At 39.6% G+C, this 18702-nt stretch overlaps 1 protein-coding gene across 1 annotated transcript; it reads left to right on the forward strand.

The window, feature by feature from the left end:
• The first annotated feature begins 4258 nt into the window (after positions 1–4258).
• On the forward strand, positions 4259–17545 carry ASAH1 (N-acylsphingosine amidohydrolase (acid ceramidase) 1). The gene is made up of 14 exons (XM_009335193.1): positions 4259–4276; positions 4883–4929; positions 5120–5210; positions 6416–6502; positions 7487–7565; positions 8470–8544; positions 9367–9412; positions 10832–10976; positions 12176–12230; positions 12438–12519; positions 13119–13250; positions 13481–13604; positions 14151–14207; positions 14891–17545. Exons 1-14 carry the CDS (start codon positions 4259–4261, stop codon positions 14978–14980), a joined length of 1128 nt encoding a protein of 375 aa, XP_009333468.1. The 3' UTR covers positions 14981–17545.
• Positions 17546–18702: the final 1157 nt, after the last annotated feature.

Raw genomic sequence — 18702 nt, forward strand, 5'->3', positions numbered from 1 at the left:
CACGCAGGAGGCCAGGCGTGCCTTTACATTCACGCGTGCGAATTTAAGGTAGCGTCTCGCTGCCCTCACGGACTTCGTAACTTTTAAATGGCTCCTCCGGCAACCGGCGCGGCCGTGGCTGCGGTTACAAGTCTTGGTGTTTATCCGGTGTGTTTTACAAGTCCTTGCTCGGCCCTGCATTCAGTTTCATATACATCTATAATGTAAATATTGTAACGTTGCACCAAAGCAATGATTTTCAAAAGGAGAGTTAAGAAGGGCTTGCTAAAACTATATATGCTTTTGAATCTGCTTAGTGTATTTGCTATAGCTTCACCCGCGGGGAGAAGTGTTAGAGCGGGTGGGCTTGGGTTGTCAGGTTTTGTTTGTGTTTTGGTTTTTTTTAACTGAATAGGTGAAGTATTTAACTTTTGGTGGAATTGTGAAGTCGGTGGGGGGGAGTTACTGGGAACTGGCTGGCTTCCATCTCCTGGGCACGTAAACAGCTGTTCTTGCTTCCTGATGTATGTTTTATTCCCGAAGCAGCAAAGCACTCTCATCTCTTCAGTTTCTGAATCTCCTCATCCCCTGTGAAGAGGACAGGGTTTTAAATATGTCTGGATTTCAAAATATTCTTTTGCGATATATTTTAAAATATTTTGGGAACACACTACTTCCTATATTCTTTTGTGTTTGCTCTAAGACTTCTCCTAGCAAATTAAATTGATTTCAGGAAAATGAGTATGGGTTTTGGGAGAGGGGAGAACTGCAGGAAAGGCTTTGGAGGCCTGTGGACATCTGGATGAGCCATGTTCCCTTAGCGTCCTGACTACACAGGAGTAGGCCCTCTTCTCTTCTGTGCACCCAATCCCATCCTCCCCCCAAGAGCAGCTTCCCAATACTATAAGCCAGCTCCAGCTTAAAACACCTTCAGAATTTTAGCCAAAAGCTTTCTGGGGTGAGGAGTGGGGGAGAAAGTGCCAGCTATCAGCAAAGTCTATGATTAGAGCTTGATTTTGCATTTGATTGCACTCGCTACATCTTCACGCTTGCACAATGTCCACTGAGTGTCCAGGTTGCAGGTTGTGCTGCTGTGCAGCCAGATACCAGGCTTGGATATTTTATTTTCGGTTGAGGTGCTGGGATGCATCATTTGCTGAAGAATGAACGACGATTGTTGTCTTCCTATGTACAGCTGGTTGGGTTCATTTCTTTTCGTTAAACAAAGAACATGGAAGCTAAATGCCATGAATTACATCTCAGTGGTGCAGACTATCAGTCCCTTTAGCTTTCGGTTAAGCCCCCTCAACCAGACTGAACTTCTTTGTCCAAACTGCAATTTAAATTGGCTTGGTCCCCATTTCTTCAGCACTGCAAGAGAACTCTTAACTTCCATGTATGTTCAGAAAGGTGAACAGCGTTGGGACTGCTGCAACACGACGGAGTGCTGCATTGGCATCGTCCCGTAAGGGAAGAGGAGCAGAGAGAAAAATGTGTTAGACCACAGAGTTCATAGACCAAAAGATGCGAATATAGCAGATTACTTTGTCTGAAAGAGATTGAACGCCATGTCCTTAAACTATGGAATCATATTTCATAGGTCAAAGAGGTAATTTTATATTTATTTTTAAATATGAAGATGAGAAACACTGAATATTAAGGAAGGATGCCAGACATGGTCCACCTCAAAAATATTTTTGAGGGTAATAAAGAAAGTGCTGGCATTCTTTAGACTGGACAAGCTACATTCAGCGTATTTCATAATAATGAAATTGGGCTAGGTTTTAAAATATTTACTCAGCAGTTGTTAAACAGTGCATTGATTTTCTTTGCTGCAGTGAATAGTGACTGTTATTACTTGTTTTTTTTTTTCCAGGTAGCAATTCATCTTGACAGTTTGCTAGCTATTTGGTTCCTGTTCTGCTCTACATTTTTTTTCATACAATCCGTCATAATACAAATCTTCTGTGCTACTTCCATTTTTTCTTATTATTTCCATCTTTCCCCATACTGTGTTCTCTTTCTCCTCCACTGTGTTCTCTTTCTTTTAGTATTTTGATCCTATGCTGCCACGCATCCGTTTTTGTATCATTACGTACATGCAAATTTGAAAGTCAGCAGTACATTAGATAATTAAAATATGCAACCTACTAGTAAGAGACAATTTAAAAAAAAAAAAGAGAGCATTTAATCACCATTCAAGAATAGCTGTATTCCTCCTAGGGGTTTCAATACATGTTTGAAAAGCAAATTTATGGTGACGACCTGCTGTTTGGAGCCAGCTTCTGATGGCTCTTTCTAGGAGACCACCTCCGGCTTGTCATGTTGGAAACTCAAGGCAATCCTCTCGTGCTGGAAGGCTTCTCCTGCTTCTCTCAGCATTTATTGTTCCTCTTCCAGTGTCAAGCCTCTGCAGAGGGGAGGATCTCACTGACCACAGCAGTAACTTCATAGCTGCTTATTTCAGTCTGGTGATAGAAAGTGCCTGGTGGTTTTTCTGTTGCTGTAAGAAAATTCTTTAGGTGTCTTTTTTTCTTTTTACCTTGTCAGAAAAGTTTGCAGTTAGTCTTTAGCTGATTGCAAACGGTAACAATTTTTTTGTTCCTTGTTAGAACTTTGTGTAAAAAAAAAACAAAACAGAACACTTCTAGTTTTCTGGTTGTCTTGACATCTTATTAAATTCCTGCTTATGTGCCAGCATATAATAGTTTACCTAAAGAAACTGTTACTAATCTTGGCTTTCTTCAGATATCTCAATCAGTGCTAGCAGTTTTGGAAGATGTATGGGTTGTTTTGGGCATTACTGGTTTCTTTAGCTTGCTTTCTACATAGACAGGTGAGAAGTCTAAAATTACTGACATGTAAGGAGGGACCATTTTCTCTGTATCTGTCCCTTAACTCTTCCTCTAACTGTCGCTTTCCCCATCTCTTGTGGCTTAGGTTGCAAAGGGCTGGGAAGATAAAAATAGCTTCAAATATAAGATTAAAATCTCAGGAGAGAGCGTCAGGAGTGACAGAACATTTAGCATCTGGAACACCACTTAAAATCCCCTGAAATCAGTTTGCGTGGTCGCCATTGTTTCTTCTCTGTATGCATGGGCTATACTGACAGATAACTGAATTTTCATCCATTTCGGATAATTTTTTGTTACAGGCTTTATTTGTCAAGAAGCATATTTTGACAGCAGATATTTCCTGGAGGTCCAAATCTGTGCATCCATTGCAGTAGGATGTATATGTCATGTCACTTTTTCTGATTGATTTTAGTATTGCAGGATGGAAAATTTCACAAGACAATTGCATTAATACTGTTAAGTATTTGCTTGGCTTTGCAGAAAGCCTCTGACTTTTGTTGCCTAATTAGTCATCTGATATCCTCCCCTACCCTCCTTGTTTTGAAACTTCCTCATTTTGAAAATCAAATGGCCTCTTGTGTTTGACTTTTTGTTCCAGCTATGCAAAGGCTATAACTGCACCACAGTGAAATCTAGGAAACACGTAGCTGCTGGTCCTATACCTTCATCTCGCGTGTAGGAAAACCAAAATTCGTCTCATGCTTTCTCCCAGCTACTGGAAAGAATACAAAAAGAAAACACATGATAACTCACAGAAACCAATCCCACTTTAAAATTCCTGTTTCTAGTTGTAACAAATTATGCCAGTGTTTAAAGTCCGTGGTATTGTGTAAGACATTGTGTTTTCTAGATTAATGCATTAAAAACAGATAATGTGATTAGCCCAAAGAGAACATGGACATTAGTTAGATTCTTTGTCCCAGATACGTAGCTGCTAGAGATCTTGTCTCAGTTTTTACTGGAGCCAGAATGCATTATAAGGACACACTGGTAAAGTAATCTAATTAGTACAGCCAAATAAATATTGGAAATCGAGGATGGGGTTGGGGGGAGCGGGGAAGTGGTGGAAGGATCCCTACATATTTTTGTTTCTGTTCTGTCTCCCAAACACTTGTGCTTTGGGAGCCTTTGTATGGAGTCCCAGAATAGCATGTGTACGTTTCCTTTTTCCTAGTGGGATGTACTGTGCTCTTAGGAACTTACTGATCTGCTCAGATAGCTCAGAGACCAAATCTGGTCTGCTCTCAACTGGCTTGAAGCACAAGTGCAGCTAGCAGGCATTTGCTTGTATTTCACTGGGTAAAACATGCAATTATAATACATAATTAACATATGTATATGCATATGTTTACAAGGGAAAACACGCTTGCATTCACTTGGAGTATGCCTAAATATAGTTCTCAAACTTCCATTTGTAACTAACCATGCTTACAGGAATGAAGGTAACTAGTTTTTAGTTATATTCCTGAAATGCGCCCCGCATAATATTTAGCACCAGCTCAGCAGCACTTTTCCACACTAAGTAAAAAGTCATGCCGTATAGCACATTCCTCCGGCTGAGTAATTTGCCCGAAGTTCAGCATTCTTTCTCTGCTCCAGCTACACAATGAAGCTTAACACTAAGCATAATTATGAATGACGCTATAAAATGAGATGATGAATTGAACGAACAGAACAAACTGGTCCATACTGAGATTTAAGGTTTCTGAACTTGTCTAAAGAATATGGTTTTGAAGTGCTCTTCGTTGAATCACACTGAGTAAAAATGAGTTTGTATATTTATCATGAACTTGTGCTTCCCTTGGACTACATTCGGCAAGTTGTCTGAAGGTCTGTCAGACAGCACAGGGAAGTTGCTGTTTGTCCCCTACCTGTTGTATTCTCCTCTGCACCCTTTCCAAAGTGCCAAGACTTTCTCTTCCTTTATTATCAAATCGTCATGAATTGAATTAGCTGACTAGTCCTAAATTCAAAACTAAGTAAGTCTGCTAGAATAATAAAATGTTTTAGCAAAGGAGCTAAATAGTAATGTTTCACTGTCTTTGCAGTATGGAGAAGAGTGCAGGAGTAAAACATACCCTCCTTCAGGACCAACGTAAGTAATCTGATTCAACTTGTCTAACAAATTACAGAAAAGTAGTGATTTGCAAGTCTGAACAGGTTTTTTTTGTAACTTGTTCCTGTTGCAGATCTAGAAGATGCTAGTTACAGGTGGGAAGCACCTATTTTGTCAAATGTTTTTTCAAAGCCTTCTTTAAAGTTGAACTCTGGTACTTATCTTTCAGGTTCAAAGGGAATGTACCCACATATGTCATAAATCTTGATTTACCTCCCAGCAAAAGATGGGATAATTTGATGCACGACAAAAAGACAGAGGTATGAAATGCAGAGCTTGCTTTGAAGCTTAGCAGGTATAAAACTAGCACGTGGCCTTTTATTTTGAAAAAAAGTTTGGAAAGGAATACCTGTGCTAAAATTCTCTGAAAGGGATAATATCTCTAGTTGACTTTTTTAATATTATTCTAGACTAAAATAATTGCTTGAGTCAAACTTTTTTGGGCACTGATGTTTGGGATGTAGAGGAATAGAAAACGGTGCAGCATAAAGAAGGCTTTCATTTGTCAAAGCTCTTTAGTCATGAAGTAATACAGAATGAAGGGGGAGGAGTACACCAAAGGGACAGCCTCAGCAAACTGAAGTGAAACTGAGGCAGCATTCCTTCTCCTCCGCACATCCCTGCTTCTCTCAGAACACTGCATGAGATGATGAAATGGCGAGGGGGAAATGAAAAACTTCCTGCCCTTTTCAGGGATGCTGGTTGCAGCACTGGTGTTTACATAGCAGAAATAATTTTAAAAACACTCCAGCCTATTTCAAACTACTTAAACAGCTGTTCTGCTGAAGGTTGCTGAAAATTCAATTCAGTAATGCTTAATTTCTCAAAAAAGGCCAGGGATTTTTGCTATATCCCTGCTGACTTTGACCTTTCCACTCTGAAAGCCATACAAATTCTACTTACACCATAATACTTCTTTTAAAAGTCTCATTTAAGCCAGTGGGTGTTGGAAGCTTCAGGTTGCACCTTAAATTCTGAAGGTTTTTATCTGTCATGTACTTTGGAGTTAGATCCCATAGAGTGGAACTCTATTTGTGACCATTCACATCACAAATGGAAAGCATGTACTTTTATAAGAAATTTATTGAGTCTTTTTGGCTTCAAGAACACCAGTGCTTAAGCAAAGAGCTTTTAATTAACATTTTTAAAGATAGAAGAGGGCAGAGTATTAAAATGGGATCAAAGGAGCAGAAGTCGAGGATGGCTTTTTCCTGTAATTCGTTTTCTCTGGTAGAGGGACATGTCAGAGCTAATCTAGAAAGTTATTTGAATAAAGCTTGAAGAGTGACTCTTTAATGGGGAGTTGGGTGTGTTTTTCTCACCAAGAATACCACATTTAGCACTTTCTTTACATATTTTTTCAACAAAATGTTTTTGTGAAAAGTATGTGAAGGAGTTCTGTTAGCATTCTGGCAGTTCTTATGCTCAAGATCTTCTATTCAATAAAAGCCTTTGTTCTTTTTAGCTGAAGACTGTGGTCCAGACTATTAAAGATATAGCAAATACCTTCTTCCCCAGTGGCAAAGTTGTTGACATAGTAGATAACAAAATAGTAAGTATTTTCAGCTTAACTATTTTATTACTGTACGCTCTGACTACTAGAACTATAATGCTACTAAATTTGGCAATTAAGAACTTTACAAGTGATAATTCTTCCACTTCCAGAACACAAATGCTGTTTTGAAGAGTTACTCTGAAGTTTTGCCTTCTTGCCTACTCTGGATTACTCTGAAACCATCAAACCTAAAATGCATGTGTCTCTTCCTCCTCTAATTTTTTCTAAGATCTTTTCGGATTTGGTTTAGTCATGGTAGACGTATATGCTACTGACTTAGTCACTGTAGCAAAACAATTCACTGAAATTCTTTGCCACGTTCAACTCCTTTTAAACAGTAGAATAAAATCAGGTTTTGAAAACTGTAATAAATGTCTGATTACAGGGGCAACTTTGACCAGGCCTCATCTTAAAAAATAATTCGGTTCTGATTAAAATAGGTTTTGGCATAGAATCAGGACAGGGGAAAACAGTGTAGTGCTAGAGACAGCACAAGGTCAAATCTGTCCCGCGTCTTTATTTACAGCAGCCTTCTGTCATGCTGGCCACACTTCATTTGTATCCCTGTGTGCCTGAGTGTGGTTGACATAAAGGTAGCATATACACAGGTAGTCATACCAATGTGTGAAAGTTAGGGATTCCCTTAAACGCTGACATCAAGCTCAGTTCCAGTTGAACTCTTAACATTTAAGAGTCCTGCTTCACTCTGTTCTGTCTATTGCTGCTAACGATAATTAACATACTGTGCTAATCTCCATTGCTCATATGTCAATATTTTGATAAGTAATAGTTTTTGCTTTCCCTAAGTATGTACTTGTCTTCCAAGTACTCTACAAACATACTCAAGTTCTACAGGCTGCAGAGGAATTAAATACTCAATTTAATAGTTGTGAGAAGGATGTACCTATTGGGGAGAGGTTTGTTTTAAGTAACAGAATAGCGTTAATTTACACAAACAACATACAAAACTTTTCCTTTCAGGCTCATCTGACGGCCACACTTCCTTATCCTTTCAATGAAGAACTCCAAGGGATTGCAAATTCATCTGGGATTCCTTTGGGTAATAGTTTCCAACACTGTATTAACGTAGTGGAAAACTAGGAATCCAGACTCATTTAAAATTAGTATGTGTACTAATCTGCAGTATAGTTGTAGTCATCTGTGACTTTAACACATAAATTATTAAGTAGGTAAAGCAATAAATTGCATCTCACACTAAATGAAAACAGTATTTTAGAGGAGAATGGCAATAAATCACATAAGCCTTTCATCAGGCTGGGGCTTCTCTGTAGAGCTGTAGCTTCTCACTCCTGAGTTTTGGGAACTGGAGCGAGTCTCAGCTCCTGTGCACCAAAATGTGGGGGAATCCTTGATTCTCGTTGATTTCCCATTCAGCTGTGTGTCTGCTGTTGACATAGCAAGAAGGCAAGGCTCAGTTTCATGCTGTGCTTTCTTTCCTTTGTGATCCTTGCCACATCCTCCTGCCTTCCTTCCACACCTCCTGCAAAAGAATGCAATTCCAGGTGAGAAGCAGACACTGAATTCTTCCAGAATTGAGACAGAGGAGGTCCATAGATCTGCTTCCACTGCTTCCCTCATACGGGAGCAGTACACCTGGTGCTAGTCAGCAGCTTTTATATGGGAGTAGTGGTACATATAGCAGCTTTCTTCTTTAAAGTGAATTTTATAGCTTGTTTTGAAGTTTCCAGAGGAGGCAGTAGCAATGACTGTCAGCTTTCTGTACGGTAAGGCAGAAGGCCAAAGGATTCTGATTCTTCTGTTTGCCTTTCAGGAAGCTCTTGATTTTGCTGAACTGGTCGTTTCAAAGTTCAAATGAGATTTAAACAAGTTCTTAGGAGAAATATTGTAGAATGCTGAACTTTTCAGTATGCTTTTTTCTAACCAGTTTTTTCTGTTCATGGCAAAAGTTTCAAACTATTAAACTTTGTTTCTTTTTGTTCTAGGGGAAATCGTTATTTTTAACATCTTTTATGAAATTTTTACTGTATGTACATCAATAGTGGCAGAAGATAAAACAGGTAATGCAACCCAGAATAGTGTTAATGGTTTTCTCTTATGTAGGAGAGGGTCCACCTCAATTATACAAACATAGATAGTCCTTCTCAACTGCAGGCAAGAAGGTCTAGTAGAAGAGACTAAAAGCAACGATAATAAAAAGATATTCCTTGAGAAGGGAATAAGAGATCACAGGTGTCTTAGGTTAAAAAAAAGGAAAAAATACTTTCAAAGATGGTTTGGTTTTGGTTTTGTTGGGGTTTTTTTTGTGGTTGGTTTTATTTTTATTTTTTTAATAGGTGGCATTTGTTTTTCTAGGGGAAAGAAACACCAGCCAGACACCTGATACTTTCTCAGTGCCATGAGGGATTCTAGTGCAATCCATTTTGCATCTAGTTTCTAGCTGTCACATATGTATGGTGCTAGAGAAAATGGATAGTCTGTTTTAAGAAAAGAGACTCTTTCATTCTCTTTCTCAGTTCTGCAGCCCTTGTCTGCACCTGTTCCAGCTTAGGAAATTTCTGAGGGATTCTCGGAGGGCTTACAAACATCTCACTTTTAGAGGAAGCTCAAGGTATTACCATTGCATTAAGATAACGTGGAAAGCATCTGAGGCTGAGATGGACAGCAGTTTACAAGATCACTTGATTTCAATTATGGCAAAACACTTCTCTGATCCAAAAAAACCCCACCATTTTTCTGCACTTATGGAAAGGGCAACTAGACAATGGTATTTTCCCTGCTTACTTTCCCAAGTATTTTTCCTGCTTACTCATTTCCTAGTTTTCTAAGCTGAAATTTATGTCTCTTTCTTTAGAAAATTCTATTTATTTATTGTTATGTAGGGAAGCTGTACCATGCCAGAAACCTGGATTTTGGACTCTTTCTCGGGTAAGTACCTAAACTTGTGCCTTTTTTTTTTTTTCCTAAACCCAAATTAAAAGCTAGATGATCCTGAAATTTCTACATGCATTCTGTGAGTCTAAGTGATGAATTGGATGTTGTTAAGACTGTGACAAGGAATTCTGCATTGCATGTTCTGAAAAAAGGCTAAAACAAACAAAAGGATTGTTCTGCTGATCTTATGTCAAACTGCTCCGAGCTTGTCAGGAATGACTTTGTAAAACAGTTGTGTTCGGCGTTACTTAGTGCTTTCTCAGCTCCAGTTAAAACTGTCTCGAGCCAAAGAACGGTCCATGTAACCTTATCTCTGGGGCCCAGTATATCTTATTCTTTACGTGATGGGACAGAAGCAGCAATTTCAGTGTATGCGGTGAAATGTGGATTGGATTGGGGCTTGGTTTTGTGGTTGGGTTTTTTTCCAAGTTATCCCCCTAGTTACTGTACTGGGCTCTACTGGCACTTCCCATCATTCATCATTTCTACTCAGAAGCCAGTGATTTGTATTCCACTGATCTAACATTACCATTCATTTGGATACAAACTCTGTTGCCCAGCACTGGATTCTCTTACAGTTCTCATTGCATACCTCGTGATCAGGTAGTTCAGTGTTTGCTTTTATTATCCCAGTATATTTTACAACGTCACTCATCCAGATGACTCTCAATGCCCAGGTGAAATTTAAATGTCCATCTTCATTAAAATTCTTAACCTGTCTATCAAAAACTCAAATGTTGTCAACTGTGACTCTACCTGTCCCTTGGTTTGGCTTGTGTTGAACTTCTCCCACTTGTCAGAAATACTGAAAATTAAGGCAACTTTCAAAGCTGTTCCCAGAACCTAGATTGTTTCCAGAGAATTTAAGGGTCTGTTAAGTGTTCTTTAGCACCCTCTTGCCTACAAACTGTTCTGGCTTATCTTACAAACTAGAATCGGGACTTCCCTTCATGTAGAGCAAATCCAGTAGTATGTGGTTTGTTTTCTCCCTTTGAAAAGTAAGGATTTGAGGGAACCGGCTCACAGGCCTGTGAACATGTGCTCACAAGCTACAGCTGCTTTCAGGATACAGTAGGTTTGGTGTCACAGGCAGTACCCGTAGCAGCCTCCCTTTGAAAAGTTACGGGGTGTGTTCAAAACAAACCAGCTGTAACGTTGGGGTTGTTTAATACTGAGTAGTGCATATGCTCGTGGTTCAAATAAAACCTGGTGCTTTTCACTGACTGCCTATGCGTTTAGACTGCCTGGTCGTCCCTTGCTGGTGCTGCTCAGGTAACTACTCAGCAGTGGTGTTGGCTGACATGAGTAAGATCAGACGACAGGCATCACACACAGGAAATCTGCATGCTGTGAAGGGAAGTTTTAAAAGCTACCGAGGGAGGGAAGTTTCAAATGCTGTACCGTCTGCCGCAGGTGGGATGTTAAAAATAATTCCTGGACTTTAACTCGGGAACTGAAGCCTATAGTGGTAAACTTGGACTTCCAGAGAAACAACAAGACAGTATTCAAGTCTACAAATTTTGCAGGATACATAGGCATGGTGTCTGGAGTCAAACCAGTAAGTATGGGGAGGGGGGCTTGTCAATTTGTTAATAACGCTTCAGACTTTCCTTTAAAATGTAAATTTTCCTGCTTTCATCTTCTGCCTTGGGATATTTTTTAATAAATGATCTCTTAATTGTTCTGGTACACAGAATAGTTATTTCAAGAAAGGTAAAAGAAAACAGTGCTGCACTCCTCCTTGTAAAAGGATATTGCCTAAATGAAATATTCGTGTTTGGACAATTCTTAAAAATAATGTTGAATTCTGAATACGAACAGGAGTGAATACAAAGTGCTCAAGTGGTTGGAGTTTCTCGCTAGCAAATATATACTGCTGTAATCCCAGAGGTGAAACGGCATACTTGTGCTATTTTAATTCTTTCTCCAATCTTTCTTGGAAAAGGTGTCCTACACTGCAAGATTTTTTTTTTTTAATAGGCACCTGAAATCTGTGTTTTATCTACATCTTAAAAAACAGCAGTACAGAACTACACCAGGGTCTCCAGCTTACCACAGCTCCTCCTTTTCTACACACTCTGCCTTTATCCTCTATTATAGGTGGCCCTTTTCATAGTAGAGCATTTCTGGCCTAAATCCCTGCATTGTACCCATTTATTTTTGTCTTCTGGTCAAATAAATCGGTAAGAGTCCATTCTGAAAATGATCCAGTGTAGCTGAATTCCACTTTCCTCTGAAAGAGACATTAGTTGGAGAAGACTAGGATTTGAGTCTGAATTGCATGTTGCAAGTAGTGTGGATTGAATTGTGTACAGCTGCATGCCCATGTGAACAGCAATAACATATCAGGGTGTAATTAGTACTGGGACTTAAAAATCTGCCTTCAAACTGGAATAGTATCCAGAGGTCTGAGAAGAAGCTTGCATACAGCAGGGGAAGGAAAACTGGTAATTCAGTGATGCAACGGGGACCAAGAGGGAAATGGCCACAGACTTGACTTGCTTAGCATAAAAGCATGGTTTGCTGGATTGCTGTGCCAGGTCAGAAAACTATGAATTATCATTTCTACTTACTCAAGCAGTGATAAATTAGGTTCTTCTCCGCATGGGCTTGATCTTGCAGTCCATTACTGAAAGGGGAAGAGTCTAACAAACAAGAAGCGCAACTGGCATGTAAATTGCAATGCTGCCTCTTGTTTATTACTGGTATTAAATGGGCTGCCGATGGATGAAGGTTGACTTGTTTAATGCTTTTCAGGACTTGTTCACTCTGACAATGAATGAGCGTTTCAGTCTTGATGGTGGTTATGTTGGTGAGTAATGCTCATTTCTCTCATTATTTCTGTGCAAGTTGTAAAGACGATGGGCATACCAGTTACCTTAACAAACAGGCACACAAACGGTGAAAAGATTTCAGATGAGTTAAGATAAAACACAGTTCATTTTAAAGGCTGTGAAAGTTAGAATAGCGTGAGTGAACCTTCTGAAAACAAACTATTGTAACCAGTGATATTTTGCAGGAATCTTCGAATGGTTTCTTGGTAGAAGAGATGGTATGTGGATGGGCTTTCTTACAAGAACAGTATTAGAGAATGCCACAAGGTATTCCCCCCACCTAAATATTCTACTGCTTTAATCTGCTTTGCTTTCAGCTGGCATGAATGCTGTAGATGTATGCTTAGTATCTAATGATACAGATATCTTCCTAGAAGCCTTAACATTAGGTAGTTCTGGGTTTACTGGTACTCTGGTGGGGAGGGAGGCATCGCACACGATCCCGTAAAACTCCTCAAATTGTTTTCTCAGACTTTTTTTTTTTTCCTAATGAACCTATTGGTATCGGAATGTGTAACAGCATTCTGCATCAAACCACATCCAACAGGTAGTAGTATATTACAGGAAAGCTCTCATGCAGTAAATGAATTAGGTGGAGTATGACACAGCATGTCATCATTTTATTCCTGTTTTAAATGTAGAAAAAGTGCAAAGAGCACCTCTCAACAGCCATACTTTAAATACAAAGTGAGCGGAGGAGCTTTGCTTAAATGTGTTCCTTCATTGTGATACAATCTCCTCATATGTGCATCAAAGGGGAAGAAAGGTGTGACTACGCAAACTTCTCCTGGGTCTGTGAAACTCATTCTTCAGTACTTGAACTGTTCATAGCGTTTAATAGTCCAACACTACTTTGTTGTCTGCAGTTACCAGGATGCAAAAGACAAACTGGCAAAAACAAGACTGCTGGCTCCAGCTTACTTTATACTGGGTGGAAAAAATTCTGGAGAAGGGTGTGTGATAACTCGTTCCAGGACAGCTACTCTGGATATCTGGGAGTGAGTATACTTGACCTGACACCTGATCCAGCCTTCCAGAAGAGGACAGGTTCCACCAATATTTGTGTCCTATGTTTCTTGTGACTTCTGTTGTGCAAGAACAGTTCTTTAGCATCACTGAAAAATACCACAGCAAGCCTAAAAAAAATCCAGCTGTGTGTAGTATATACTATATATGTACTTACTATATACTTAGAGAAGCAAAACACAAACATACACCTCTTTTCCAGCCTTGATATCAAGAAAGGCACGTGGTACGTGTTAGAAACAAACTACGACCGCTGGAAGCCTCCGCTAATCTTGGATAATCGTAGAACACCTGCAATGAAATGCCTGAACCAGACAATGCAAGAGGTAAACATCCTCCCGATACCTCATCTTGCTGTTCTGAAGCTCCCACGTTACGGTACTGATCTGACAGCCAGGAGCATTAAGGGCATTTGCAAGCACAGCTGTAATGACAGAAGCGGCTAATGGTTTTGTGACAATTTGTCTGTGCTTCTGGGTAATGAAGTACCAGGTGGCTCTTTACACAAATGTTTTTTAGTTTTAGGCTTTCTCTTCATCTAGGTGGGTTTCCTGCAAGCATTTTCTGCAGCTGCATATGCAGGGGGATAAACCTGGAGATACTTTGAGAGAGATTGTCATTGTTTCCTCAGCTGTTCTATCACCAGTGAAATTCAAACACACACAGTCAGGCAGCAAACACTGACACTCAAGTGTCCCATGGTGTACTGAGATCTGGTCTGCTCAAGTTTTTGCAACCCATGTTCTTCTGGTATCAAGATGTACTCTTAAAGCTTTATCTTATTATCTAATCGAGCAGTGAAAAGTTACAATTGTCAGCATTTACACTAACAGGTTAATGGCCATTAACATCAATGTCTTATTTTCTTTCAGAACATCTCCTTACCAGCAATTTATGATGTTCTCTCCACAAAGCCTGTCCTCAATAAGGTGATGCTTCTATATTTGCAGAAAGCTGCGGGGGAGGGGGGGCAGACCACTAACTACTGTACATCTAAGAAGGAGGTCACAGTGGTACATTCAGGGGTTTTTTAGGTGAAGACGTGCACGTAAAAACAAATTCCACATTACTTTGTAAAAAGCAAAATGTAATTGCTGGAATAGCTGTTTTCCAAAGGCCCTACAGCTTTAAAGCTCCGAGCAGCCTGAGCCCTTTCCTCATAGCTGGCTCTGGTTTGAGGCAGCATTTGCACTACAGACATATTAATGACCCTTCTAACCTGAATTAACCTGTGATACGTGCCCCTATAAGTAGCATGAAACAAATTAATATACCTTATGGTTTACACATACTACAGTCGCATTCTTCTTGCAACAGAAGATGTTTTAGTCTGAACTTGAGGTTTTGGTGTTTGTTTTTAAAAAAAAAAGGGGGTGAGAAGAGTTTTTGATTGAGAAATTTAGTTACTATATTCATTAGAGGCAGCATTCTTGGCTGAGGACACAAGCTGTTCATACTTACATGTTGTTGACTGAATAAGATAAATGCTCATTTTAGTTGAACTGTTCAGCTAGTATCAGAGACAGTTTTCCACTAATAACTGTAATGAGGCTTTCTCTTTTTTTTTTTTCCCCTTCCTTTTTTCTTCTTCTTCCTCCCACCTGCCTATTAGCTGACTGTGTGCACAACGCTGATGGAGGTGTATAACGGTCATACAGAGACTTACCTGCGGGAATGCCCAGACCCCTGTAGTCCTTGGTAGTCCTGAACCTTTCCTACATTGGAAGCTGCTCGTCTGAATTGGAGGTCCTCCAAGAAAAAATACGTCTGGAAAAAGATTCCTGAGCCTAACTCTTTTCTTCAGAAATCTAATGGCTATATAGAAATTTCAATGAGCTTTTAACAACGGAGGACCCTATCTAACATTGGACTTTCTTGCTTTCTGATCAGCAGTTCTGCTGATGAGAAATGTATACTAATGTATGTCTGGTTTGATTTCAGCCATTTCTACCAAATGAGTTCAGCAGTTAGCTCTAGATCTCCTCAGTCTTGACAGTATTCTTGGTTTGGTTTCTTGTTGGTTTGTGGGTTTGTTATTTTTTGTTGTTTGGTTGGGGTTTTTTTAGATTAAAATGCTTCTAAAGCACACAGGAGTTAAAATGGCACCTACCAAGCATGAAAAAGAATTGGGTATTGGAAGGCCATCTGGGACAGTACAGTTCTTAAGTGCTTAGGAAAGAATAACAGATGAATTGCTAGTGTTCTGGTCCAATATGAGGATATGTCTAAGATGCCCTATTACAAAATAACCTACCAGATGTCATATCTAGTCACAGAAACAAGGTCTTAGGGTAATATCAGAAACAAGATCTGAGCCAAAAAATGTCTTTCCACTGATTTATAGATCTTTTGCTGAAGCTCTTTCTTGGCCTGTTAACAAATTTTTTTTAATACCGATTTTTCTGTTGTCTCAAAAAAATAAATACTAATACAATAAATACTCTTAAGAACTACTTTCTTTGACCACAGTACACATGCACTGATTCCGTACCTCAGTGGAAGTCACCGTGCATGTTACATATCATATGGCAGAAAGGGCATTCACTTCCAAATAGGCTGATTCTAACAGTGTCTGAAAAACTGATTTCTTTCTTAAACGGACAGTTAAAGCTATTACTGTAATGGGAAGTAGCCAGCTACTAATAGTGGTTGGGTTGTTTGAGGGGATTTTGGTTGGTTGGGTTTTGGAAAGTCGGGGAGGGAAGCCAAGTCAGACTACACCATTGGCCGGAATTCAACTTAAGAGAGTAAAGGTCCTTTAGAAATAGAGAGAAGTACAGGAAGCAGATGATGTAGAAGGCAGTGGTTTTAGCTGTGTCACTGGCTGCGTTGCTGGGACTAGTTTCCAGTGGCAACTCTTGTGTTTTGTAACGTGCAAAGAGAAGACGCTGGAGACTGAGCTTAGGGGCTGGTATGGTGGCGCACTTGTAATCTTTCCTTAACCACCCTAGGAGAGAGGTGCCATTCATATTCCCATTGAGCCATGGATTTAAAGCTGCCACTGGTGTGAGGGAAGTGTTTGCTGTCTCTTTGGTGTCTGCAGAGACAGCATTGTGTAAGGCATTCTAACTAAAACCTGCAAGTTCGGGACATCCAGTCACAATGGGATACTTGATAACCAGGACATGCAGAACAGTATTAGCGTAGTGCAGAAGTTCAGAACAGAGGATATGACAGTTTTCTGTTCCAAACAGTAAAGGCTACGCTAAGATTTCTTTTTTAAGAATTGCAAACTTAACGCTAAGAAGTCTACAGAAGGGGAGACAAGTTATTGCCCATAAATGTGAGATGCAAACTCAACTTTCATCCAAGTATGACTGGCTAAGTTTTATTTAGTACTGCTTCCTTTTCTAAAAGAAATACTGAAAGATAACCTTTAATCATCCCTTGTTTCAGTAACTAGGTTACCAGCTTACAGCAAACTAACAGCTCCATCAACACTAGGAGAAGCAGGGACAAAAGGAATGCAATTTGCCAAATAACTTTAGCAGCTGATAAAGAAACATGGCTTCTGGTTGAAGACAATTATATTCTAGGCCTTACTGCACTGCCTGTAGTAGCACAGCAAGAAGCAGTTGAAAGGGGTGTAAAGCACTGACACACTGAGAGCACACAGAAATCAGCATCCCGCTCTTTAAACTGACGCTAAAAAAAGGGCTAGACTAGTTGTACGTCTAATTTTTTTTAACTGAAGTATGCAAGCAGAAGCATGCTAGCATGATTGTACTACCAGAGTCCATTTTTAATCCCAATCATGAATATTGAACCTATGTAAACCAAAATCAACATAGCAGCATGATTTAGATTAGGGAAAAATGCATGTATAGTATGAAATGCAGCTTCTGGGACATTTGATTCGTATAAAACAGTTAAACCAAGTCTAATGTTATAGCCTGTACCGTGAAGGGCACATCATACACTGCTGAGTTTGCACCTTAATCTGGTCAGGGGTTGTTCGGATTTATTTGGAATTAGTTGCATAACAGCCATAATCAAACTACTTTGTCATTTAAAAATAAGCAGTAAGTTTACTTGCTTAATGAGTCCTGTCCCACTTTAGTATATGTGGAGCAAGGCAGTGCAGACTATTTAGGGTCATTAACTAATGAGATTTCAGTACTTCCCTTGTGCAAGACAGTCCACATTTCCACACTGGAAATTGCTTTACAATTGCAAAAGCACAGCTAAATCCCATGGATGTCTGTCCAGACCCTGAGTGCCTATGCCTACTATTGACTAAAATAAAGCTATCTAAAAATTAAAACCCCCAACAACTGTCTTACTGTGTCTGCCTTAATATAGAAAAAGTGATGAATGTGATTAATTGCCTATTGATTTAACCTTCATCTGTCAACTCTGAAAGCACTTGTTCTGAAGGTTTTCTCAAGCCCGACAAAAAGTCTAATTTGCTCTTGTTACAGGTAGACACAGCTATTTTTAACATCAGTTTACTGCCTCCCCCCTGCTGCCGCTGCCCTAGGCATCGTCATGGAAGCTGAGACCATTTCACTGAAGAAAAGCATACAACTACTTGCAACTTTGGGATTTAATTTAGCTACTTTTTTTTATTTTTTAAAACGGACACAGCGAGAATGGGTATGTTTCTTCATTTGCTGCACACATAGTTCAGGTGCCTCACAAACACTGAGAGGGTGGTCTGGTTTGGGTTTTTTAGGTTTGTTTTTTCCCCAGGTCAAGTAAGCAGCCATATGTATTTTCTAAGTTTAAATAAGAGATTTACACAGCCTTCCTAGTTCTGTTGGGAAAAATCATCAAATGGGTGCAAAAAAAAAAAGCAACAAGACAAACATACTTGTTTATTATTACTGCGTGGTCTGGTTCTATGAAGAACAGCCTCAGTATTTTAGCTTCCAGCAGATTTTTACTGTTAATGTAAATACAAAGAGTTAATCCAGTTTATTCTGAACTTGATTAAATAAGGCATTACAGGAAAGACAAAGCATTTGTTTGGGCGCTGGCATTTAAATGCAAAAAACGTCAGTTTGCCAAGAAAATTTTACACCTCTACAACTTAAGAAACCCATGCGGTGAAGCCCCGTACCATTTCAGAGGAAGGAAGAATGGCATGTCCCATGTCAGGAAGCAAAGTGTTGGCAGCTAGTGAGGACAGGAGAATCCAGGAAAGGAATTTGATTCTACCAAAATCAAGCAGTAGTTTTGGGAGACGCATGCAAGTGAGTTTGCATTAGAGCCAGTTATGAGTTAAGGCTTTGCTTAGAAGGAAAACTCCAGAGCAGATGTGCTGGAAAGTATCTGCAAGGAAAGCAGCAAGAGTAAATAGAAGACTTGAGCTGGTGCGAGCAGGCACGATGGACTGTGGATGACAGGGAGCAGTTGAGAGCTTTAGGCAGGCACCACAACTAACAACAAAATACTCCTCCCTCCCAGCACAAACACCTGTGC

This window comes from Pygoscelis adeliae, unplaced genomic scaffold (assembly GCF_000699105.1).
Source record: "Pygoscelis adeliae isolate BGI_AS28 unplaced genomic scaffold, ASM69910v1 Scaffold21, whole genome shotgun sequence".
NCBI classification, from domain to species: domain Eukaryota; kingdom Metazoa; phylum Chordata; class Aves; order Sphenisciformes; family Spheniscidae; genus Pygoscelis; species Pygoscelis adeliae.

Excerpts from the sequence above, each read along its gene's own strand:
- ASAH1 (XM_009335193.1), top strand. Across the intron at positions 5,211-6,415 it reads TGCACGACAAAAAGACAGAG|CTGAAGACTGTGGTCCAGAC; the intron begins GTATGAAATGCA and ends TGTTCTTTTTAG. Across the intron at positions 6,503-7,486 it reads ACATAGTAGATAACAAAATA|GCTCATCTGACGGCCACACT; the intron begins GTAAGTATTTTC and ends TTTTCCTTTCAG.